This window comes from Callithrix jacchus, chromosome 5 (genome assembly GCF_049354715.1).
Source record: "Callithrix jacchus isolate 240 chromosome 5, calJac240_pri, whole genome shotgun sequence".
Lineage (NCBI taxonomy): Eukaryota > Metazoa > Chordata > Mammalia > Primates > Cebidae > Callithrix > Callithrix jacchus.
In genome coordinates this window covers 134921246-134946607 of record NC_133506.1, presented here as the reverse complement: position 1 = coordinate 134946607, position 25362 = coordinate 134921246, and the positions used below count along the sequence as shown (strand labels likewise).

The 25362-nt window shown below is 54.8% G+C and overlaps 1 protein-coding gene across 46 annotated transcripts in view; it reads left to right on the top strand.

The window, feature by feature from the left end:
- RBFOX3 (RNA binding fox-1 homolog 3) overlaps positions 1-25362 on the top strand; it is a 508442-nt gene that overhangs the window by 391508 nt on the left and 91572 nt on the right. For 10 of the 46 annotated variants that reach the window (XM_078374809.1, XM_078374827.1, XM_078374822.1 and 7 more), the window contains one exon: positions 1-25362. This exon is cut by the window's left edge and continues 21899 nt beyond it. The exons of 35 other annotated variants lie outside the window; for them this stretch is intronic. In XM_078374809.1, the coding sequence (XP_078230935.1) occupies positions 25258-25362 (105 nt within the window). In that variant the 5' untranslated portion in view covers positions 1-25257. One more of the 46 variants, XR_008481920.2, reaches the window with a different exon arrangement.

Here is a 25362-nt window from a genome sequence, read left to right as displayed (position 1 = left end):
GGACAAGAGGCTACCCTGCAGTAACGGCCATGTTTTGTTCCATGGTGCTTTGGAAGTGGGAGTTCCGTTTGGTTCAGTGGGTGTGTCCTGACTGCCTCTGTGCTGCCCGCCACACTCAGCCCCGGAGACACACGGGGATGAAGCCTTGTCCCTGCCCCCTTGGAGGTCCTGGAGCCATGCATTAATAGATACAGGCCAGGTGCAAGCATGGTGATGGGGTTCAAACAAAGAGGGAACCCAGGAGGAGGCATGGGCCTGCTCCCGGGATAGGGCACACCACAGAAAGCCTGTGCAGGAGGGCTGGCCCGGCCGCTTCACCAGCCACAACTCAGATGAGTGGCCTGGTGGGAGAGGGGAGGAAAGGGCAGGTACAGAGAGAGCAGCCAGGATGGAGATGGGGGTGAGGTCCCGTGGGCACCATAACGCAGGAGCAGGGCCCTAGGAGCAAGCGGGGGACACTGTCAGAATACATCTGGCTTCAGATGACATCTCCCCACCAAGATTCTCCCCTCTCCCTCTGCCTCTGCCTGGGAAGGGCCTCCACCAGCCAAGTGGGCATCTTTCCCTCAGGGTTGCTCAATGCCACCTGCCTGGCACCCACGCTTCTGTGAGATCAACAGCTTACCATGTTTTCAAAGATACCACCCGGAGAAACCGCCAGAAGCTGGAAGTTCTCCAAAGACAGAAGTCAGCCAGGGGCTGGAGACCCCAGCAGAAGGGAAGCGAGTGCCTCTTCTCCTGGACCCAACCTTCCCAACCAACCCCCAACTCCACCTCTTTCCCAGACTGCTAGGAGGGCTGAGGGGAGCCCCTTTGGTTTCCAGGCAGTCAAGGCCTGTGGCTATTGGCTGGGATGGACTGGCTGGGTGTGTGTGTGACAGAGCCAGCCTGGCTGGGCAGGAAGGACCAAGAGTCTTGGTTTTGTGCCTAAATCCTGTCTTGAGAGCCACAGCTCGGGGCTGACAGCTGGAGACCCGCACTGTCGGCAGCATCCCGGCTCTGCTGTATCTGCTTGGTTACGGTTCTACCAACAGAGGAGAGAGGGAGTGTTTCTGCAGTGACTGTAAATAAGCCTTTCCCTCCAGCCACAGGAAGAAGGGAGTGAGGGGAGAACAAAGGGAGGGAGATGCCGAGAGCCTGGCCAGAGAAGGGCCACCGTTCACCCAGCCCAGCCGAGGACTGCGGAGGCTCCCACAGTCCCGGACCTGTAGCCCATATTGTTTTAAAAGAAAGAGCCAAGACACTGATGAATTGTATAGCTAAACAAATAACCATTCCTCCTTTCGGGGGCAAGACTGGCTGGCTGCGACAGAGCCAAGGATGAACATGAAGAGAGAAGAGGAGGGAAAGGAGGCGTGAGTGTGCCGGAGGCGGAGGCGCTGCCAGAGGTGCCCTGGTGTGCACCCCAGTCTTCAAGAGGCCGACGGGAAAGTCCCTGAAGGCAAGCCCTCCCAGGGCAGCGCTGACACTTGCAGACACCACCCTGGAAGCGGGAAGGGAGCTCCGGCCTGAGAGAGGAGGGCGTGTTCCAGAGTGTCCTGTTATCCCTGGAGATTGTCCCAAGCAATCCCAGATCCCTTTTCCCAGTGGGCCCACCCCACAGCCCATAGGCCCAGGGACCCAGCCCTCGCCTGGCCACAAGGAATAGCCCGGGAGGCTTCTCGGTGAAGCTCGAAAGGGCCCCTGGTGCCATGCTGGGAAAGGTTCAGGCCTCACTAGGGGTGGAACAGCGCCCAGGCACCCTCTGAGCGCAGCTCGCTGACTCTGAGCAGGTGGCTAATCAAGGGACACTGGGGGGTCTCACTTGGGTCCAGCAGTGAGTTTGGGCACATGGAGAGGAAGTTTCAGCCCTGTACTTGTCCTCATGACATGGAAAAGGAGCATTCGGTTCCTGTTAAATACGAACCATTAACCCCAGTAAACTCACTAGACCACAGGCAATTATCTTCACACTTTCCTCTGTTTTCTGAATTTTAAAACAACCCTACTGATTATAATATTAGGCAGAAGTACCTTTAACCCAGTAAGCATTTGGAAACTCTTCTACTGGGGAGACAGGCAAACAGAGAAAAGCTGTGTGGTTTTTTTCTTTGCGTGGGAAACTTCAGATTCAAATCTTATCTGTCTTCATCTAGAGTTTTCTCCCCAAAGCGGAGCTGGAGACAAGGGTTTGTATGCAGGAGGGTTATTTTGGGAAATGATCCGTAGGAAAGGGGACTGGGAGGAGTGAAATGGGAAGGAAGAAAGCCATTCCAGGTGCACTATTGAGTCAATGAGATGAGGGGAGCGATTCCAAGGCTCAATCCAATTAGGACTTCTCTGAGGAGGGTGGAGAAGACACTTTCTGAGCTGTCCACCTCAGGGATGGAAGAGGGAAGGCTGCATCCACATGGCCATGGCCCACAGGGCAGGGTGCACCATGGGGTGTTAACTGGCTGGCAGGCTCAGTGGCCTGGAGAGACTCACTAAGGCAAGATGCCATCAGGCTATATCTGTGGACATCTGATTGCTGCAGCAAAGGCTGGAGTGAAAAGAAGGACTTAGTGGAGGCCAGCTGGACACAGGAGGCATCTGCCACCACCCACCTCTTGCACTCCCATATTATGTCTGGCTCATCACAGTTTTCAAGATGGCAGCCAGCCTCCGCCACCTTAGCAGTAAGTGCTGCGTCTCCCATTGAGACTTGCCAGAGACTACACAGCCTTCTCCACCACAGTGTACCATGGGCACCACCGGGACGCCGTCACTGAGCTCGGACCTGCTGCAGAGCCCCCGTTTGCTCTGGGACCTACTCAAAACAGGTAGCCCTTGGAACTGTTAGATGACAGCAGTATTCCCAAGGGGAATATTCGCTGCCTCCAGCATCCAAATAGGTCACCAAGTTCTTAACCCCTTTCTTGGTGGAAGGCGTGCAATGATTTGCTTTTACCTGATCTTCAAGGGGATGTTCCAGAAAGCCCCAGACTCTAAATATTTCATTGACGTGACAAGCCATACACCTTCTTGCTAGGCTCTACCTCGCACCCTCCCACATGCAGGTCTTCCTCCGGCACTCGGTGGACTCACTCTTTCCCACCTGTCTAGTCTGATGAGCCTGATTTCCTCCATGTACTGGATGAGCATATTCTCTGGAATGTCAAAACGGCCAAGGTCCCTGCAGATTATTTGTGGAAAAGAGCAAGAAAATGATGGCAGCCTCGTAGCAAGATAGCAGATGTGTGTTGCTGTACTTCCTATGTAAAAGCAAACTACTTTAAGGGAAAAAAAAGTAAACTGCTTTTGACTCTTTATGGACAGGGACTGGAAAATACATTTTCATATCAATCACCATATACCAACTGATAGAGGCTCTCCCTGTGGAGCTATTCCAGTAAATACCACACTGCTGTGAATAACCAGAGGCTACTACTTGGTGAAGTTTTCAGTAATCCGCCGCCACCCACTATGATTCATCGGTGCTTGTGGGGTCCTTAGAGGTGACTTGAACAGGGATATGATGGGGACCCCCATCCTTGCTTCCTTAAAATATTTGATGGTAGATATCATTTTTGCAAGTTCCCTGGCACTTGCTGTTTTTTCTGATTTGCTGTCTTAGCTGGGGGTTAGGGAGGCTTCATAGGCTCCCATCTGGCCCTCCCAGGTCAGGGAACTCATATTCAGGTTATGCTAGATGCCGAGTGTATCTGTCTAAATGCATACTTGGAGACCAGAGAACAAACCACAGGATGGGTCCATGAACCTGATAGAGCTGCTGTAAGAGGGATGTGGTTCAGGCTGTCATAGATCCCTGAGTTTCCATGAACCTCTACTCTACCTGGGGGAAATGATGGTGTTTTCGTTTCACTGGTATCAGTGTCTGCTCTAACCGTGTGCCCTGCTGCCTGCAAACTTCTGATAGTCCCCTTCCCCAGGACACAGGTTCTCCGGCAAGTATCCACAGGTCCGTCTGGGGAAGGATGGGGAGGCTATCATTATAAATATCGCAGTCCATGGCTAAGTCCTACCTGGTCTCCCTTCCACCAGTGAGCTCTGACGGGAGAACTGCCTGGGACCTGGAGCTGGATATGGTGCTGCAGTTTCCCACTGTGATGACTGAGGAGTCCTCTGCTCTCAGCTCTTGTTTTTTCTGGCTAGACAAGTCAAGCAACACGCTAATTGGACACCCATCCATTTCATCCACAGGAACACCGTGGCTTATTAGCATGGACTTCCGTAGTTCAAAGAGCCCTGGTCATCTCCAAAGCCTTGCTGACCCCGGTGGTATTTACTTCCACCTTGCCTCTGATGGTTACATAAAACTATCTGGCCCTGGCTCTTCTGGAATCTTCTCATCCTCATTGATACTAGGGAGCCCAGTTAGTGGCAGCATCTTCTAATGCCACTAAATGAACACATTCACCACTAAGTTTTCTAAATGCATTGGCGGTCCCGTGCCCCAGCAATGCATTTCTTACTGCCTTAGTGAAGGGACTGGCCCCTGTACCCTCCTGGGACCCAGGGTCATCTAGTCGGTTCTCTGGTGGTCACTCCATCTGGGGCCTTCTGACTCCTTCTTTAATACTCCGTCAAAGTAGTTCCAGCACCTTGACCTCATTGACTGAATGCTGTTGGCATGTCTGTGCTTCCAGGAGCTGTTCACTGGACTGGCCCATGTGTCCTTTCCAGGATATTCATGACTGGCCCTGAGTCATGAAAAGTCACTTTCATGTCCGTCATTTCTCCTCTGTTCAGTCAGACCTTCTACCCCACCCCACCCCCTCAAGCGCTGCTCCCTCTGCCCCCTGGCGCCTGCTGGTGTGTGTCCGCTGGGTCTTGGAACTCTTTGGGTGTGTGTCTGGTTTCCTCCTCAGCTGGGGCTGTTGCCCCCTTGGCCTGTGCTGAACCCCAACTCTAGCTATTGCTGTCATGGCAGTGGGGGAGGCAGGGGCAGTGCTCAGTGGGAACAAGTGTTAGCTCGTGAGAAACTCTCAGTTGAGGTCTTTGCTGGTTCTCCAGGTGAGAAAAGTCTGCTTTCTTTTAGCAAGAATGGATGGAAGGGGCTACTTCCACCAGCACAGAGGGTTCAGGGAATTTAGGGGCAAAGTTCTCAGGCTCATCCATACAAATGCGCTCATCCCAGAGTCTCACTCTTTCCCACAGGGCTTGGACTTAGGTAGGGGAGAAGTGCCGTGTGTGGGTTCAGGCTCCTTGGTGACTCTAATGCCCTTTCAATTACTTCCTGGACTTTAGAAGCTGAAGGTCTAGTTACATGTTGTCATGAAGGCCAGGGGCCCTGAGTTGACAGTCAGCTAGCTTCAGACAGTCGTTTTCCTTTTTCAAAGCTTCTAAGCCCGAAGTCCTTACACGCCCCTTCACCCTCAAGCCACTGCCACAGGGACAGCCTGGCCAGTGCTTCACACGCACCTGCCCCTCTTCCCCATCCTCCACTGGTGAGGGTTGTGTGATCACGATGCTCCCACAGGCCAGGGGTTGTCACGGCCCCATTTGTCACCAGCAGTGTGGTCTTTAGCAATGTCTGGCCCCTCCAGAGGGGCCACTTTCTAGGTGTCTTAGGAACTAACTGCCTTGGCTTGAGAGCCCCCGAAATCCAGACCCCAAGAGAAGTGCTTGCATGCAGGTAGCATATTTTGGGAAGCACACTGGAGGGAGGGGCACTAGGGAGAGTAAAACAGGGAAAGAAGGAGGAATCTGGCCGGGCTCGGTGGCTCATGCCTGTAATCCCAGCACTTTGGGAGGCCAAGGCGGGTAAATCACCTGAGGTCAGGAGTTCAAGACCAGCCTGGACAACACGAAGAAACCCCATCTCTACTAAAAATACAAAAAAATTACCTGAGTGTGGTGATGTGCGCCTGTAATTCCAGCTAGTCAGGAGGCTGAGGCAGGAGAATTGCTTAAACCCAGGAGGCAGAGGTTACAGTGAGCCAAGATCATGCTATTGCACTCCAGACTGGGCAACAAGAGCAAAACTCCATCTCAAAAAAAGAAGGAGGAGGAGGAGGAAGGGGAGGAATTCAACGATGTGTTACTGAGCTGAGACCACTGTGGCCACCGGGGCCTTAGTACCCTCGAGGTTCCATGGACAACTTATTCAGCAGGTCCCCACCCCCTCCGATCAAGGACTGACCCACATGGAGGGTCTGTCCTTTGCACCTCCAGGCGTGGCAGTACATCTGCGTGGATGAGTGTGCTCCGCAGGGATCCCACATGGCAGTAATGGGAGAGCCCAGGGGAGGCAGCGCTGTGCAGAGTGTTAGGGTGAGGGGCTGTGGAATCCCCGATGAGTGCTCTGACAGCCACAGCCAAGGCTGGTGTAAAAGGGTGAGAGGGAGGTGGGACTGGGGAGGTGTCTGCTGCATAGGCTCAAGCCAGGTGATGTTGGGCAAGCCCCCTGCCTGGACCTCACTCTTCCCATGTGTAACACTGACATAGTCATGACTGTCCCATGGGGTTGTGAGACTTTGTAAGCTTGTGTTGGTGAAGTTTTCATAAGCTGTATTGCTCTGCGCTTGTGTAAGGGCTGGCTCCCAGCACCCCTGCAGTGGCTGACTCTACCAGGATACAGAGAAGTGAGTGGCCTGCTGTGAGGTTCTGGCTTCAGAGCTTCTCTACCCACAGCAGAAGCCATGCCTGTGCGTCTATTGTTTCTGCAGGGCTCACTAAGGCACCTCTGTGCGAACACAGAAACACCATGGTGGGGGGGTTTCAGGGTCTGGGGGAACAGTCACCTATTATTAAACATAAGTGTGGTACCTGACACAGACCCAAAGATGCCCCAGGGCTGCCTCTCCTGCCAATCCCACTCTGCTCCCGGGCTCCTCCCCTTTTACTGGGGATAAGAGGTCCCTGTAGAAGATGATACAGTGGGACAGAACGTTCCAGCTCAAGCAAAGGGATCACCCCACACCCCGGGGTGTCTTCCTCCAGAGCCCTCCTTTCCTGGACCCTCCCCACTCTACCCTCCATGCCAGCGAAGCCTGTTAGTGCACCCAGGGGACCGAGGGCATTCTCCCAATAATGACTGCTGAGATTCCAGAGACGTGTCAGCACCCTGAGACTGTGACAGCTCTGAGTGAAGCCGGCAGGAGGAGGAGGATGAGACAGGAGCTGTAGAGAGAAGACGGTGTCAGCATGAAGCCGAGCATTTGGGGTCTCTTGCAGGGGAGGAGACTCAGAGAGAGGAGGCCAGCAAGTGGAAGGCAACTTTTCACAAAGTTTGCCCAAGTCTGCCCCAGGCTCTTCGTCAATTTCCCCCAGCCTCCAGTGGAGGAAGTGTGGAGGAGAGAAAGCACGTGGGAAGTGGTAATGACAGAGAAAGCAGGGGTGCTATGGGTGAGCTTGGCCCTGGGCAGGCATAGGGGCTGTGGGCCACCTCCGCCACCTCCGAGTGGTGGGAGGATTATGATTTTGGAAGATGAGATACACCTGTCAGAAGCACTTCCTGTGTTCTGGGAAATACAAAGAGAGAGAGGAGAAATGGCGAACAATCCCCTCTTAAAAGGATGGACAGAAATCATGAATGCCCCAGAGTTAGGAGAAAAATGCTGGAAGAACAGGAAGGTTCAGGACCAGGAAGCGCAGCCCAGGCAGCCTTGAGACGCCTGGCAGGGCCCCCCAGCCCTGGAAAGCCCTCCCTGAGCTCATCGGAGTTCTGGCAGCATCTGCCCAGCTGGGGGTGCTGGGAGCAAAATACCCTCCTATTTCCCACTCTCCCCTCTCCCACCCAGGCTGCCCCCCACATTCCCTTTTTAAACCATTCAGAATTCCCCCTCTCATGATTACCTTTTGAGCCCAGAAGTATAGATCTATTCCAACTTGGAGACCAGGAGAGAGCATCCCCGGGGGAGATGGACGGACGCTGTGTGTCGGCAATGCTGGGCTCTGCCTCGGAGCCGGCTACAGCTCCATTGGGTCAGGATGAGCTCATGCACCACTTTTTATTGTTGTTGTTGTTGTTGTTGTTGTTTTTGGGGAAGAAGTGATGTTTAAAACGGACACACAAGGAGAGGGTGGGAAGAGCGGAGAGAAGGGGTGCTGGGGAGAACACGGGCGTGTGGGAATGGCTGAGGGAGGGGCCGAGGGCAGCGAAGGGTTGGGAGGGTCAGGCTTATCCTGAGACAATCGGGACTGGGCCAGCCCAGCCGCCCGCCACACACAGAGATGAGGATGCAGGACGGAGTGAAAGGCTGGGTGGATTTCTTCTGCCTTGGCCTCCCTCATATGGTCTAAGGAGGGGACTTGTCACTACATCAGGTGGTAAGGACCAGGGGTCCCAGGTGCCTCCCACATTAGTTTTGTGAATTTTCTCCCCTCCCCAGCAGAGCTGTACCCTCCATGCAAAGTTCCCCCCTGCTTTTATTACTGAGTTCACATCAGGGTTCCCGGCAGCCCAGCAGAACTCTCCTGGTTTCTCAACTCCACAGGGATGTGGCTGAGACATTGGCAGCCCAGCCCGCCAGGGCCTTCCCCCAAGAGCCCTCCTCTGGTTCTGCAAGGAGCCAGGTGATGTGGGGTCCCTGGCCTCTGCTCGGCCACCGCTGTCCCTCCAGCTGCACCTGTGCCCCTCTTGGCCCTGTGCTGCGGCCACTCCTGTCTTGTGGCTCTGTCTGTGGGGCTGCTTTCTTCTTTTTCTTATATTTGCTCTTAGACTAGGCAGGGCGCCTGAATGACAGCTGGTGGCCCCCATGCCGGCTGCCTGATCAAGGAGCTGTGGCTTTCCCTGGAGCCCCACCCTCTGGCTCCCTGGGAGTGGCTGTGGCTAAAAGGGTTTGTCTAGCAGCTTGGGCACAGGCCGCTCTGCTGATGATCTGCACACTCGGCTTTGACCATCTGTCATCTCATTGGGAAGGACTTAGGGAAGGTACTTTTCTCCCCCTACCCTTTTTGAGATGGATTCTGGCTCTGTCACTCAGGCTGGAATGCAGTGGCACAATCTCAGCTCACTGCAACCTCAACCTCCCCAATTCAAGTGATTCTCCTGCCTCAGCCTCCCAATTAGCTGGGATAACAGGCATGCACCACGATGCCCAGCTAATTTTTTTTTTTTGGTACTTTTGGTAGAGATGGGGTTTCACCATGTTGGCCAGGCTGATCTCGAGCTCCTGTCTTCAGGGATCCACCTGCCTCAGCAAAGTCTTGGGATTACAGGTGTGGGCCACTGCGCCCGGCCCTCTTCTCCCCATTTTACAGAAAAAGAAGCTGAGATTCAGGAGCTTTAGAGCAGGGCTGTACAACAGACATTCTCCTGACACAGCTGAAGCTCTCAGGGTGGATTTGTTCAGCTGCTTCGGAAATCTTACAGCAGTGACAATGTCCTATATCTGTGTCAATACGGTCACCAGGAGCCACGTGTCACTGCTGGAAATGAGGCTCATGCAACAAAGGGACTGAGCCTCACTTTTACTGAAGTTTAATTAAAGCTTTGGGGACTTCGTTGAGAGCATAGCTAACTACTTCTTGAACTGGGGCCAAACCAGTGTGCTCTAGGTCACCTGTTCCCACCGCAGAGGTGTCTGGCAGCCCTGTCTACAGCTGGGCTCAGGCCATCCAGATGGTTGGGCTTCTCCTCTCCTCTTCCTCAAATTCCACTTGGACTGTTCCCCCTCTACCCCCACCCCCCACTGCGAGAGAGCCTAAGATCTGCAGCTCCTGCATAGGGTGGTAGGCAGAGGGTCGGAGCTTCCTGGGAATGCTCCCTCCTCTGAGTCTGACCCTCTGGCCAGCTGGGGGAAGAAAGGCAGGATGAATGAGAGCCAGGGAGTGCCATGCAGGTGTGAAGCCCTGCTGAAGGGGCGTGGCCAGCTCCACAGCTGGTGGGTCGGGGGCTGGGGAGGTCTTTTCTGAAAGCTCCTCTACATTCTCAGAAGGCAGAGGGAGCCAGCCAGAGTGTGACTTCCCGCCCCGCCCACAGCTGCACCCCTTGCTGTGCCGCTTCCGCTCCACGGAGACAGCCCCCACTTGCTTCCCACTGTTCTCTGGGTCTTTTCCTTATCTCCCTGAAAACCAGTTGCAGTCAACAGCCTCACAAACTCAGCAACTTTGCTGGAGATACTTTTATTTTAACCACTGGGAAGCAGTAGAACGTTAGGCATCAGGAAGTTCCACTGGGCACAGTGGCCCACGCCTGTAATCCCAGCACTTTGGGAGGCTGAGGCGGGCTGATCACGTGAGGTCAGGAGTTTGAAACCAGCCTGGCCAACATGGCAAAACTTTGTCTCTACTAAAAATACAAAAATTAGCCAGGCATGGTGGTGGGCACCTGTAATCCCAGCTACTTGGGAGGCTGAGGCAGGAGAATAGCTTGAACCTGGGAGGTGGAGGTTGCAGCGAGCCTAGATCATGCCACTGCATTCCAGCCTGGGCAACAGAGCGAGACTGTCTTAAAAAAAAATAAAAAATAAAAGAGAGAGAAAGTTCAAAACCAGGGAGGCTTCTTGCATCTCTAAAAATCCTATCAGAGTGACCCGTGACGTCGGCAATGTGTTCTGGAAAGTCCCTGAGCTTCTCCAAGCCTCAGTCTCCAGCTGTACCCATCTGTCCCACAGGCTTGAGTGAGGCATACTGAGGTGACATTTGTGAACATACTCCATGAGCTGGCAGGTGGGACACAGATGTCAGCATTCCACTGTCACCTTAGCACTGAGGCCCAAGAGAGCTGGAAGGACATCCCCTGAGTCACCACCCCTCAGGTGCAGGCTGTCCTTCCATCCTTCCTGTGCCTGCAAGGTCCCCTTGTGTGGGATGGAGAGGGGCAGTGCCAGGGCAAGGGCAGAAAGGGCTGGCCAGAGGTGGTGGGCATCCATGAGTTCACTTTCTGGTCTGGTCCAGTGTTGAGAATGGCCCAGTGATGCACCCATAGCACTTCCAGGATGACAGCCCACCCCACACTCTCCTGACGCAGACAGAGACACCTGGGGTGGATTCATTCGGCATGCTTAGAACGTCAGAAGCACACACCGCATTCACAGATAGATGGCATCTTGGCTTCCTGGTGCAGGGCAGACCCCCTTCCATACCAGGAGTGCGGGGAGGAGAGGAAGGACACAGAGACTCAGGCTTTTTGTTGTGTTTCCAGCTCCTGGCCTGCCAGTAGTTTGGGAAGTTGGGTTGGTGTTTTCTCCATCCCTCCCTGCGTACAAAGGGGAATGGAGTAGCATCAGGAGGAGCTGCCCAGCTGGACAGAAGCCCCAGCCACCCCCAGCCCGGCTGCATGGAAGATGTGTCTGTAGAGAGAAATATCTTTACAGCACTGGCTCATACCTGAAATCCCAGCACTTTGGGAGGCCAAGGCCAGCAGAGCACTTGAGGTCAGGAGTTTGAGACCAGCCTGGCCAACATGGTGAAACCCTGTCTCTACTAAAAATACAAAAAAAAAAAAATTAGCAGGGTGTTATGGTGCACACTTGTAATCCCAGCTACTTGGGAGGCTGAGGCACAAAAATCACTTGAACCCAGGAAGTGGAGGTTGCGATGAAACGAGATCATGCCACTGCACTCCAGCCTGGGTGACAGAGTGAGACTCCATCTCAAAAAAAAAAAAAGGAATCTGTTTTCTGGTTCGTCCCAGGGAGAAGAATGCATTGAATGGCACCGTTAAGGGGAGGCAGAGAGTGACAGAGATGCAGACGCAAAGAAAGATGCAGAGTGGGGCACAGAGAGGAGAGACCCGGACAGAGAACAGCACGTGGAAGGCAGCACAGGAAGATGCCACTTTTCTCTGTGCCTGACTTCCTGGGGTGGAAACACAGCTCACGGGAGCCAGTGTGCCCACCAGTGCCCAGTCACCCATATGGGCACAGCCTTAAAGCGACATGCAAGGAGCTGCCACCATTCCTCCTGGGCAGATGCCAAGCAGTCCCAGTGCCTACTACTTCCCTCTTAGCAGGCGTCAGTCCACCTGGGGTGCTGGGGGCAATGCAGAGAGGCGGTCTGTGGCTGGCTTCCACTTGGCAGCCCCAGTACACTTCCATGGCACACCCCTCACCACACCGATGTGAGTTCTGAGATTACAAACCAGCGTGAGCATAAGCCAGAACAAACAGTAATCAGGAAGGTAAACCCCACGCAAAAATAAGCATGATGCATTCCTAACTAAAATAAGAATTATCTGTAGACTCTCTGCTCTTTCTGAATTATTAGTGGAACATTCCACTCGTTTGCATAGATAATTGAGAGTCAACTGCACCTTCTGTGCCACGGCCTGGGAGATGAGCAGGGCAAGTGTGGTCTGTCCAGGTCGAGAGACAGGAAATTTCATTGCCGGTCTCATTTGGGCACTGCAGAGAGAAGGGACCTAGAACAAAACATGGCACCAAGGAACACTCAATAAGTGTTTGTTGAATTAATTAACATGATTTATTGAACATCTACTATGTGCCAGCTGGTTTGTGTACGACATGTTTTTGAATCCCCACAAGGTATTGTGGGAATTCAATACCGAGGGAGGTACGGCCGTCTCACTCTTACAGGCACAGACACTAATGCTTGAGATGTTGAGCTGCTTGCTCAGAGTCCCACTGGTGGTCGATGGCAGAGATTGGCCGGACTCCAGGTCTGTGCCTCCCAGGCTGGAGTGACCCCCATTTCCTGCTTGGAGGAGGGTGTGCTGTGGAAGGTATGAATATGGGACCACAGGTTTTTTAGGAGCTCAAGACTATCCAAGCCCGCTCTGCTTCTGTTCCTCCAGTAGAGGGGGACAATGACTGAAATCCCATGTCCTGGGCTCCACTTCCCATCTTGGGACACTCCTCTACCCTGGGTTTCAGCTTCACCATCGAACGAGATGGGAAGAATAATATTTACCCTCCCACTTTCTTCCCTCTGTCTTCAGAGGGGGTGGAGCATGAGGCTGAAGGTGCTCTGGGCGCCTGCGATCCGATCTGTCCAAGGCGTTCTGATGATGATAATTATCACTGTGCCTAGTTTCACTGGAATGGCATTTCCGAGGCCTCTCCCTCTACCTTGGAAAGAAAAATCAATAAGCTCACCCAGGAGCCAGATGCAAGTGAGCGCAGCCGCCTGGGAGCCAGCGGCTGGGACACTTTCTCCTAGCGCAGGCTGCAGGTTAGGAGGCAGAAGTGTTTGCCCACGAGCTCATCCCCAAGCCCCAAAACAGAGCACTGGTTTCCTGGTGCTGTCCTGCCGACGGGGAGGGAGCACAGAAGGAAAGCCACCCCCTACCCCACCACTGGCCTCAGCAGACACTCTGTGCCGGCACAGTGGCAATGGCCAGACAAAATAAGGAGCCCAGTCTCAGATATCAGGATCAGGTGAATAGAAACCAAGAAACACAGACATGGATGGAGCAGACCCTGTTGCGCAGTGTCTGTGCTTGGCATGAGGAGATCCGTGCAGGCTTCCTGCACACACAGGCTTGCGTGAGGCCTCACTCTAAGAAGAGATGCAGCTGGCTTTGCATTCTGCATTTCTTCTTCTTTTTCTTCTTCTTCTTCTTTTCTTTTTTTTTTTTTTTTTTTTTTTGAGACTGAGTCTCACTCTGTTGCCCAGGCTGGAGTGCAGTGGTGCAATGTCAACTCACAACTTCCACCTCCTGGGTTCAAATGATTCTCCTGCCTCTGCCTCTCAAGGAGCAGGGACTACAGGCACGAGAGCCACCACCACACCCAGCTAATTTTTTGTATTTTTAGTAGAAATGGAGTTTTGCCATGTTGACCAGGCTGGTCTGGAACTCCTGACCTCAGGTGATCCGCCCGCCTCAGCCTCCCAAAGTGCCAGGATTACAGGTGTGAGCCACTGCGCCCGGCCTGCATTTCTTCTTGAGAGGTACCCAGGGCCAGGCAGTGCTGCAGGGAATGGGGATGACGGTGAGCTGATGTCGGTGGGGCTGAGGGAAGATATCTGCCTGTGCTCTAGACCAGATCTGCCCGTGGAAGCATGACGCAGAACACATATGGGAACGCTTAACTCTCCAGCCCCTACACTGAACATGTTAAAAAACTGGGGGTACTCACTTTACACACTTTATGAAACCCAGTGTGTCTGATAACGAACATTTTGGCACGTAATCTATGTACAAACAATTTTTTCCCTCTTTTTATGGTCCCAAGTCATCAAAATCCCATGTGTTTTACACATACACAGGGAGTGTCTCCATGCGAAACGGCCGTGTTTTAGTTCTGAAAGGTCACATGTGGCCATGGTGCCTGCACTCAACGGTACCAGGTCTAGACAAAATGCCTGAAGAACCAGGAGGCAGTGTGGTTTTTGGTTTTCTTTTCTTTCTTTTTTTTTTTTTTTTCTGAGACAGTCTTGCTCTGTCACACAGGCTAGAGTACAGTGGTTGGTGTGATCTCAGCTCACTGCAGCCTCCACCTGCCAGGTTCAAGCAATTCTTCTGCCTCAGCAGAAGTCCCCTGGTAACTGGGACTATAGGCACGCCTGCCACACCTGGCTAATTTTTGTATTTTTGCTAGAGATGGGGTTTCACCATGTTGGCCAGGCTGGTCTCAAACTCCTGACCTCAAATGATCCACCCTCCTCAACCTCCCAAAGTCCTGGGATTATAGGTGAGCCACCACGCCCGGCTTCCAGGAGGCAGTTTACACCTAGATTCCTGGCAGAGCTCCCTTAGTACAGCCTCCTGCTCCACATCTCATCCACTAAGACCCTAAAGAATTGTGGAGGAGTCCATTTTTACCACAGCAGTTGTGGGAGTGAGGAAGTACCATGTGAAAGAAGAGCACCATCGATGTCTTCACAATAAAGTGATCTGTTTTGCGTGTGTGTGTGTGTGTGTGTGTGTAATGGAGACAGAGTCTCTCTCTTACCCAGGCTGGAGTGCAAAGGTGTGATCTCAGCTCACTGCAACCTCCACCTCATGGGGTTTAAGCAATTCTACCTCAGCCTCCTGAGTAGCTGGGACTACAGGTGCAGACCACCACACCTGGCTAATTTTTGTATTTTAGTAGAAACAGGGTTTCACCATGTTGCCCAGCAGGTTGTGAACTCCTGAGCTCAGGAAATCTGCCCGACTTGTCCTCCCAAAGTGCTGGGATTACAGGCATGAGCCACCACACCCGGCCAATCTCTGTTATTTTAGCAATTTTTTTCCCAAGGAAAATGAAGCCACAGGGCAGGGTGAACATCAGGGTTTCAGTGCTGCCTTCTGTCTGGCTCCATCTGCACCACAGTGGGCCTTCCCTCTGCTGGCGATGACCTGTCCTCCCTCCCTTCATGCTCTCCTGCGTCCTCCACCATTAGGGCTGCCCCCTAGCCCAGAACACCCACCTCCCCCAGTGTTTCTGGCCACCTTCCTGTGGGCCGGTAGAAGTGATTCTCTTTTTAAATTGCCTCCCAGTAGGCACTGAACGGGCCACTTTTTCCTCCTGAGAAGAACTTGGCCAACTCAAGGCTCCGTTGACCCTCTCCAGGGCATTTGCTCTGAAAAATACAATTCTGGTACAGTAAAGATTCTAGTCTTCCCAGCGTGGATTTCCAATTACCCACACTCGGCCAAGTGGCAACCACTTCATTATAATTCTGTAATTGCCATATAGAATTCCTATACATTTGCTGTTAATTTTTAACCACTGCATCCTTCTCTTAGGAAGTGTAGCAATAATTTGAAAATCCATAGACGATATTTTTTAGTGGATAGAGGCAGAGCAGGGGGAATACATCCAGTGGGGCTGGGCTTAGAGAAAATCCTAATAAAACAGCAGTAGGGGGTTAGCGTGGGAAGGTGAGTCTGGGGCTTCCTCCAACTTCGATGCAAACATTTCTTCCTAATATATGGTGTGTTGGTGGCAGCAAGGATTGATCAGAGTCTGATCCGGGAAGATCCTGCTCTTAAATGAGAATGGTTGTGTGCACCAGGTTCTACGTTAATAGGCACATTCCCTGCCCCCACTGGGAGGCAATTTACAAACCCGGCTTCCGAGTGTAATCTCCCCACATTGTGCTGCTCCATGGTGCCTCCCGAATTGCAACATGGACCAGGCCTATAAAATGCGCTCGGGAGGAAATGGCAGCCAGGCTGGCATGCCCACCCCTGCCCCCACCAAGCAAGTGAACACCCAGGAGCTCAGCAGAGGAATTAGCCTGCCTTTCAGGAGATGCTAATGAGGCAAGTTGGAAGTGGATGGGGTTGAGCCAGGAAGGAAATTGTTGGGCCCACAGAAGCCCTGGGCACCAGGGGCTTGCATAGAGGCCAGACAGATAGTCCTGACAGCAGCCTGCTTCTCGCTGGGGGTCAGGGATGGAGAAAGCTGGATCTCCTAAAGGGAGATGGAGCCAGTGTGTAGGGCCCAACAGGAAGCAGGAGGCTAACTCAGCAGACGAGAATATTTTGGTGAAACGTGGCCATCAGCAGGGCAAGCCACTGGCTGCCACTGCAAAACAAGACAGTTCACTGACACCCATGCTTCTCTGGGCCCAGGAAGGCAAAGGTGTAGGCAGCACTGGTGGCTCCCTGGGCTGGCTGGAGCTGTCCCCGGTGCTGACGGGCTGGCTCTTGCAGGGTTGAAGTGCCCAGTCCTTCCAGCTCTCCTTCCGTGCTGCCAGGAGGGTTTCAGCCATGGACATCCACATCCAGCCCCCATGTCCACCCCCAGAAAAAGGAGCTATTGGCTCCAGGCTGGGAGGGTTATCAGGCAGCAGCAGCAATGAGAAATTGGGCCGCAGAGCGATTTGAAGGTCCTGGTGTTTGATCTATTGCGGGGCTGGCTCCTTGCAGCTTTGCTGCTCCCGAGTTTGGTGACCTGAGAGAATTAAAGCTGCCTTAAATACAGTCTCTGCTGGCTGTATATTAATCAAGCAGGAATCAAAAGTCACAGCATCCTAGGGAAGGAAGAGCAGGAACAGACACCCCTCTCCCCACCAAATCCTGATGCAGCAACTCTCAGTGGGAGGAAAGGCCAGGAGCTGCTAAGAGCAGCACAGGGCCCTCAGCTGGCTGCCAACTTCCCCAAACCTCCTTGCCAGTGAATTCTCAGAAACCTCATGCCTTGGAACTGGAGAGCTGTGTTGCTGCCAGAACATCGCTGGACCCCAATGCTAGAGTGGATCAGGAAAGGGGGGAGTTTTACTCCCAGGATCAAGAGGGAGGAGAGGGAAGTGGAGGCAGCAGGGGTGGTAGCCCCAGAGTAGCCTCACACCTAACTCAAGACGAGCTCCCACACCCCGCAGACAGGCCACTTCCCCTGCTCTTTGGCAACTGTTAGGGACTAAAACACATCAGCATCCACTGCCCCATCTCTGCTCACCGGCAGCAACTCACACAACTTCCCTGGTGTGTCTTAGGCTGCCGGGAGGGAAGCGGCTGCCCAGGGCCCTGTCTAACCCTCCCTTCTCCTTGCTCTCAAAGCCTGAGAAAGGAACTGGTGTCTGGCCTCTGTGATTGTGGAGGTGTGGGGAGGTGAGTCTGCAGGTTACTGTCTGCATCTGTTCCTTTGCTTCCTGGCAGACATGCTTGTCCCCACTCCCTTGAGTCCTGAGACAAGCTCAGCTCCCATGAGGCCTCGCTGAAAAAGCCTTGCACCCCCACCTCCTGCCGCCGGCCGCCTCATCACTCTGTGGCCCGGCTCCTGTCTGCAGCTTGGCACCAGCCGCCTGACAGTGCATCGGCCTCCCTAGGGCCACATACTATGCCAGGACAGTAACGCCTCTCTGGGCCTTTGTGTGCCTCGGGCTCCTAATGAGCTTTTAATGAGCTGATGCTTTGGCTTTAGGGAGCATGAAGGGGCAGGGGACCAGCAGAGTGCCTGCCCCTCACATTCTGTTTCCAGAGGCCTCGCGGTTGCCTCTTAACTCACTGAGTGCTGGGGCAGGAGATACAGGCAAATGCTTTATCCAGAGTCTTTCAGGTTTGGTCAGTTTGGAGGTCCTAGCTTCAAGCAGGCTGAGTTCTGGGGCTGGGGCTGCAGGCAGATGCTTTATCCAGCCTTTCAGGTCTGTTCAGAGTTTGGAGGTCTAGCTTCCCTGTCCTTGGGAGTAGGGTAGCCCCGGGCCATAATTCCCTCTCTACAGTGCTATACCTGGCTTCTCTCCTTCAGGCCTCTCCTTGCCCAGTGCTGGAGGAAGGAGCATTGGTTTCTCTGTTAAGTAAGATTTTCTAAAAATGGATGGCAAAGGGGGCACCCAGTGACTTCATTGCTGGAGACGGACCCTTACTGCCTCCACCCAGGGATCAGCTCAGACCCCCCGCCCCCAATGCTGAACCAACTTTGACCTCTTCCTGTGGGTCTCTACCCAGGAACCCTGAATGCTCCATTTCCTCAGTTCAACTCTCACCGAGCGTGATGCAAATTCATGCCGGCCACAGCAAGGGAGCGACCCAAATTGTACCCACATGTGTGTCCAATCTCCCCTTCTGGACGCCCTGAGTGGGCGGAGCTCCTGTTCCCTATTCGGTTTGCCAGAGCTGTGCCCGCTCAGACCCCTCCCTCTACGCACACCTTCACTCTACAAGCTCTGGTGAGTGGCCCCATCCCTCCTGGGAGTCACAGGGGGTGACGGTGACTTCAGCTTCTGATCTAAGATCCCCCTTGTCACTCTTTCAAAGCCTTCACCCTTTGAATAAAATTAAGACAGAAAGGTTTGTGTGCAACATGAGGCAGAATTTCTTGGGAGTCCGAGTGATAAAAACCCAACTGGGCTCCCCAGAGAAATGGCAGGGTGTCCCACAGTGGAGAGCTTCAAGGGGGAAAAAAAAAAGACAGCACATGTCACTGAAGGCTTCGGTGACTGCCAGCTAGAAGGCCGGGACTGGGCGACATGATGCCACTTCCCCTTCCAGCCCCATCACCCTTGTCCCTGAGGGCTCTTTTCTTCTTCTTTGCTCTGTTTTGTGACTGGGGGAAGGAGGTGTGCTCAAAGCAAGAGGCTGGAGTTGACCCTGATACTGAAGGACAGCAAGTGGGGGTACCAGGTGTGGCTTTAGTGCTGGGTGCCTCCTGGGTGGGCTGCGTGGTGCAGTGACTGAGGCAGGTTTTCCTTGGCTGGTGTCCTGTGATCCCTACCCTGGCTGGAGCAAAGGCTGTCATGTCATATCCGCACCAGGGACCCAACCATCCAGGGGCATTTCACTGGGTGCCCAGTCTGAGCTGGAGTCATCATCTCCAAGGAAATATACAACTTCCCAAGCCACTCAGGACTCTCTTTTCTGTGGCCATGCATGGTCTGGGCACAAAGGTACCAAGTACCCATGCAGAGGCTTGGACAGGACAGGAGGGCTCGGGCTGGCGGGTCAGGTTGAGCGCGGGGTGAGGGCCCAGGAAACCGAGCTCTGTGCAGATCAGCTAGGAACGCTGAGGAAGGGCTTCCTCGGTCCAGCGGCAGCTCCTCTCCTTGGTGTCATCACCAGGCCCAGCAACCCACTGAGTCTTCTCGACCTCCTGCCTAATGAGAAAGAGGAAATGCGAGATAATTGCCGCACTGACGGAGCAGCGGTGTGATTAGGAAATGCCCAGGCTGTTGCAAATGACGATTACATTAACAGATTGGGTTTCGGGTGGATCCTGTTAGGAGACAGAGAGCCAAGGGCTAATGATGAGCATGTTTGCAGAAGGGCATGAGCCCAGCATGGTAGTCGAAGGGAAGAAAAGGGTTCCTGTAAATCCAAGTTGGAAGTCTCGCCTCTTAGCCCAGACTGCCTCTAACTAGTGTGACCTTGTACCACCTCTGTGACCCTAAAAGTGTCGTCACTTATCAAATGGGCACCATTACACCTTTCCTACCTGACTTGTGATGATCAAGTGAGTTACATCATGGCTCTCGGAAAAGGTTAGGAAAGCAGTGAGCAGATACAAGGTATTGTTACCGTGAACAATCAATCATCATAAATTGCCATTTTCTCCCTTTGTGTGCTGCTGTTCCTGAGAAGTTTAAGTAAATGGCCAGGCTCTTGAGCCTTCAGGTGAGAGACAGAAACCAGAGTGCCCCCTCTTCCTCCTCTGGCTTCTGTGGGATTCTAGGGCCAGTTTGCCAAATGGTGGCTTGGCCACAGCTGGCACCAAAGACCAAAGATCTGTTTCTCCCAGGCTCTGCTCAGCCCAGGCTGCCTCCTTGCCAGGAGCTCATGGCCCAGATGCAGCAGGAGCTTGCAACGAGCTTTCCAGGGCTGCAGCTTCCGAGGCCTCTTACCCACCGCCCTGGGGTGGAACATCACAGCGCTGGCTGCTTTCAGATGTTCCTTCTGCTCGGTGCAGAGCTTGCTCCTCTTCCACAGAAGAGGAGAAGGGAGAAGTCCTGGGGGCTCATTTAAAATAAATAAAGCTTGGCAACAGTGCTGGGTGGAAAGAGCAGAGTGAGCAGCACCCACAGCCCCTTCTCTGAGCGTGTTCCTCTGGCTCCTGGGCCCCCGAGGGGAGAGGAACTTGCAAAAGAAAGATGTGCTTATAACTGCAACCCTGTGCAACTCCTGGCTCTGCCCATATATCTCAAGTGTGCCCTTCGCTTTCAGCCTCCTTGTATTTATTATGTTTAATTTTGCTGGGACATGGTTGTAAGTGAGACGGATGGACCCGAATGTGGCTGGCAAACGCCTCTTAATTAAACAGATAAATAAACTTCCTTTGCACGCCGATTTTTACTTTTGCTGCAGTCTCTGCTGGGGCCAGGGGGACAGTGCCAGTGGGTGGGGGACCCCTGGCTGAGCCGGAAGGTGGGTGCTGGCCCCAGAAGCCTGAACTGGGCTTAGCTTTCCCTCTGCCTGGCTGAGGACCCCTGGCAGAGGGGGCTGAGGATGGGGAGCACTCCAGCGGCCCCTTCTCGAAGGCTGGCCAGTGAAGACGGTGTGAGTGGGCCCTCTGCTGGCCACCTCCAGCGAGGCCTCGCCAGCCAGGGCTGCACCAAAGGCTGGTCCTTGGGCTTGCTTCACCCCTGCTTTCGGGGATCCTCTGCCAGCTTTTCTGCCCTTCTAATGAGATTAAACAGGCCAGGACAAAGTGGAAACATCCCCCTACTCCCAAAATAGGGAAGCCGTCTCCTTTGGGAATCTGGACTTTTCCCTGACTCCAACCCTGTTGCTCTGGCTGCCAAGTCGGGACAGTAATTCCCCAGGGAAAGTGTTCCGTGGTGACAGGACTCTGGCCGGTCAGAGTGGCTTCCTGGCTCTCCCCATACCCCATCACACACACAGGCGTGCACACACCCTCCCTGCCCTGAGCCATGCACTTCCCACCCCACTGTGGCGATCCCATTCTGCCACTCTGCCCCTTCTTCCCCCAGTGCTCATGCCCAAGCCCAGGCCAAATACCCCAGGGCTGGGGCAGGAAGGTCTGCCTCTGTGGAAAGCACCAAGTATTTGTTGACTAAGGCTCAGCTTGGTGCGGCTGAGCCCAGCTGCAATCAGAGACTCTGAGCTCACTCCTTGTCCTGGGATGCCATTGCCAAGCTCCACACTGTCCTCAGGGCTCAGGTGAAACCTAAGGACAGTCGGCCTGGGCACCCAGAGGGGAAAGAGGGGCAGGAGGAAGAGGTATTCACCCCCCTTCCTCCCCTAAAGGGAGCGCGGAGTTGCTTCCTTGGGAATTTCCAAAGAACGTGGGTAGGAAAAATACTCCCCCAAGTCATCTGAGCACAGGACTCATTTGGCCCACCTTTTGTTAAAGGCACAGGCCACCTTGGAGGCCAGTATTTCCCTGCATACTTTCTAGCAAATGCTCTCCCAGGGAGAACCCTGTGTACCCATTTCACAGAGGTGCACGCTAAAAACACTCAGGGCATCCGGCAAGGTTACGTGGGCCAGGATTTCCCAGGCAGGCATGCTCAGGGAAGCTGGGGAAGACAGGCCCTGCCCAACTGGAGGAAAGGCAGTGCCCACACCCTCCAGGGCCCCTACCAGGGAAGGTGACACAGGATGGGGGCAGGAAGGAACCAGGAGATCTCCAAAGCCTTGGAACCATCAGAACCTTTTGAGGTGCCTCCCTTGCCTGGTATTTATAGTGGTGCCCAGGAGCGCAGAAATAATTACAGCTCAGTTCCTGCCTGCCTAACAAGGCCCTTCGCAGATTCAGGGCGAATGGGATATTTTTTCCTTGCCTTTTTTTTTTAAGGAGTGAATATTAGCACCGGAGTGACAGCTCTTCCCGGTGCGCAGCCTCCCTCCGCCCTGGGAGAGCGGGGGCAGCAGAGCCACCAGGAGCACAGGCTTCCCCCACCCCCTGCTCAGGGCCACCCACCCCAGTCCACGAGGCACCAGGGACTCGGGAGGGCTGCACGGGGCCTGGGGGACCTGAAGAACTCTGCACCGCCCTAGTGCCAGGTACTGGAGGTAGGAGGTGATGAGGGCATGGCTCCTGCTGGTGGAGTCGGCACAGTCAGGCCTGCGTGAGACTCTGAAACAATCACAGCAGAGCACTGAGGTGTGTGCTGTTGATAACTGGCTGGTGCTGAAGCTCAGCATGAGAGGCAGCAGGCACAGCCCCTGGCCCAAGAAATAAGCCAGACACACACGTTGTTCAGCTCCTTTTTCTGGAGGTCTTTTCATTCTGTTCTGCTATTCTCAGTCCTCTGGAGCTGGGTGTGATGAGCTGCCTGACGGAGGCAGGTGTCCAGACATGCTCCCAGGCCCGGTGCAATCTGGAGGTGTGGCTGGAAGGCAGGTGGCTGGGCAGAGACGCACGCAGGTGACCAGGTGCAGGGCTGCCAGAAGTGATGCACAGTCAGACAGGAGGGACCACCCCGGCTTTCTTCAGGCCAATGACTGAGCTCAGGGGTGCCTCCCGGAAACCTTCCCCGGCCCCACCCCAGATCTGAGCTCTCCCTGTCCTGGGCTGCTGCAGCTCTCAGTACATTAGGCTGCAGTCTTCGTTTACCAGCTGGGTTTCCCCACTAGACCGGGTGCTCACTCCAGGGCAGAGAATTTGACTTCTGCAGCTCAGCACAGATTACAGTAACTGCATATAGTGGCTTCTCAATAAGGAAAACCAGTACTGTTGACTCAAAGAGTGGCTCTGCGTCAGGCATGGCTTAGGAAGCATTCCCAAATCCCTTTCTGGAAGGGATGAGGCCTTGACTCCACAGAGATACTTGGTCACAATGGCAAGTTAAGAGCAAATCATTCACAGGCAGGGTGGATTTGGAGCCTGGGTTTAGGCTGAATGCTATGTGGCTATCCCGAATTCCTGAGCATCTTCTAGGGAAGAGGCAGCAGGGCAGTGGTGACGGACCGATGACCGGAGAAGATAAAAGAGGGATGGCATCTGGAACAAGTCAGAAAAACCTGACTCAGGAGGGAGGCAGCCAGGGCCAGTTTGGGATGCCACACTCACAGGGAGCCGTTCTTCGAGGTTCAGCTTGCAAATGCTATACCTGGCCTCATCCTCCTGGCCCAGGCCTTCGCTCTGGGAACCCCACCACTGTCCTAGGCTGAGAGACCAAGGTACTGACAGCAGGGAAGGCCTCATGGAGTCCATAGCCAAGACCCCAGGGAGCCAGACAAGCCCCCCATCTTTGTCCTGTGCCAGCACCACCCCAGAGGGACCACAGAGCAGGATTTCAGAAGGTCGAACCACATGGTGAGATGGCCAGCTCACCCGCCTCATCTCTCCCCCAGCCCTGGTCTGCCTCCATCCCAGACTCCACATCCCTGTTCCTCCATGAGGAAGATGAACATGGGGCACCTGAGAGAATGGTCCCAGATGTCCACACCCACCTGCCTTGTTCAAATGGAGCCTCCTAAACTGGGCTTAGAGAGGCCACCCATCTCTCCCTCCCTCCTTGCTCCCTCTCCCTCAATGGCCCTCAGGTTGCATGTCCTCAGTGGGTGCAACAGGGACCTTGGACAACATCCCACCCATCTCTCGGGCTGGATGTGGAAACCAAGGCCCCAAGGGGACAATCCACCTTCCTGAGATCACACAGCAAGTGGTCCAACATGACCGCCAGGCCCATAGCCACGTGGTCCCAGGCCGGCTTCCCTGAGCTCAGGGCTCACTATCTGCAGTGAGAGGAGCAGAATCACAGGTGCCCTGAGGTAGGACAGGTGCCTTCAGAATGGGTACTGGGCGCCTGGGATCTGCCCCTTTCCTGGAAGACGCAAGGTTAGGCGTGACCCCACTGGCTCTGCATCAGACAGTGGCCACTGGCAGTCCATCCCTCTTGCAGCCAAGCTCACCTGTGGCTTGTCCTGGCCCTGGGGGGCTGGTGAATGTGGACTCGAGGCAGGCCAGTGGGTGTGCATGTGGCCGCTGAAGCTGCAGGTGTGTGCACACGGTGGAACAAGGGGCAATGCCGAGACCTCTGCCACGCATTGAGTGGGCCAAGGAGGTGGAGACCTGTGCACGCCTTGCCGTGGGATCAAAACACGTCAAGTCCAGTGTACCTGGGTACAGGGAGGGGAAGATGCATTGTGGCCCGTGCCCGTGTCCCCCACCCCCATCTTCTATCCACAAGCCCAGGTGCGTGTGGCAGGAGCCTGGGATGTGTGATGGGGTCTGGGGGCCAGCAGGAGGTCGTGAGGCCCTCCTGGGGGCTCAGGCTGGATTTCCAAGCCCTGGGCAGCCCGAGAAGCTTCCCCAGCGCGGAAACCTCTGCGTAGATGCCCTCATTACATCACCGACATCCCCGCCACTGAGCCGGCCTCCCTTAGGAAAGGCGCTTCTCTGAACGCCAAGCAGGACGAGGCGCCTTCCGGTCGGTCGGCCGCAGAGCCAGCGGAGCCGCTCCTCCTCTCCGCAGCGGCCGGAGGACGGAACGGGGGCAAAGGGAGATTCTGGACCTCAAGGCCGGGAGCAACTGCTGGCAGCTGGGAGGAGGAGGGACGCCCGAGGGCCCGAGCGTGGGAGGGCGGAAGGGCGGGCTGCCCCGGCGCCGGCGGGCGAGGGGTTAAGTGTAGGATCAGCTGTTGTGCCGTCGCTCCGGATTCTCTTCCCTCCGCGCGGGGCTCCGTTTGATGTTGGAGTACGCCAGGGACTCCCCCTCCCACCGCTACACACGCGCGCACACGCGCGCACTCACACACGCACACGCACCACTCTTTGCAGACAGGGCTCCGGAGGCTCCAAAGTGACTGACTCCCGCTCTCGCCCGCTCGCCCGATCTCTCGCGCACAGACTGTCTCCGGCCGTATTCTCGCGCGCGCTCTCTTCAGCCTCCCCACCCGGGTAGGGAGAGCACCCGGCAGAGGCGCGCAGCTCTCCTTTCGATGCCTCCCTCTTAAAGAGCGCCACGAGGGGGAGGGGAGGCCCGGAGGAGGAGGAGAGACCGGGAGGGCGCCCGGGAGGCAGGGCGCGCGCACACTCCGAGGGACGCAGCGAGCGCAGAGCCTCCTCCGGCTGCCGGGCGCCCCCCTGCCGCCCCATGCTGTGCTCCATGGCGAACTCCGGCTGCCTCCTGCTGTCCCACTCCGGCAGCATGCTCCCGCACTCCGTGCCCTGCCCACCCGCCTTCCTCTACCTCCAACAG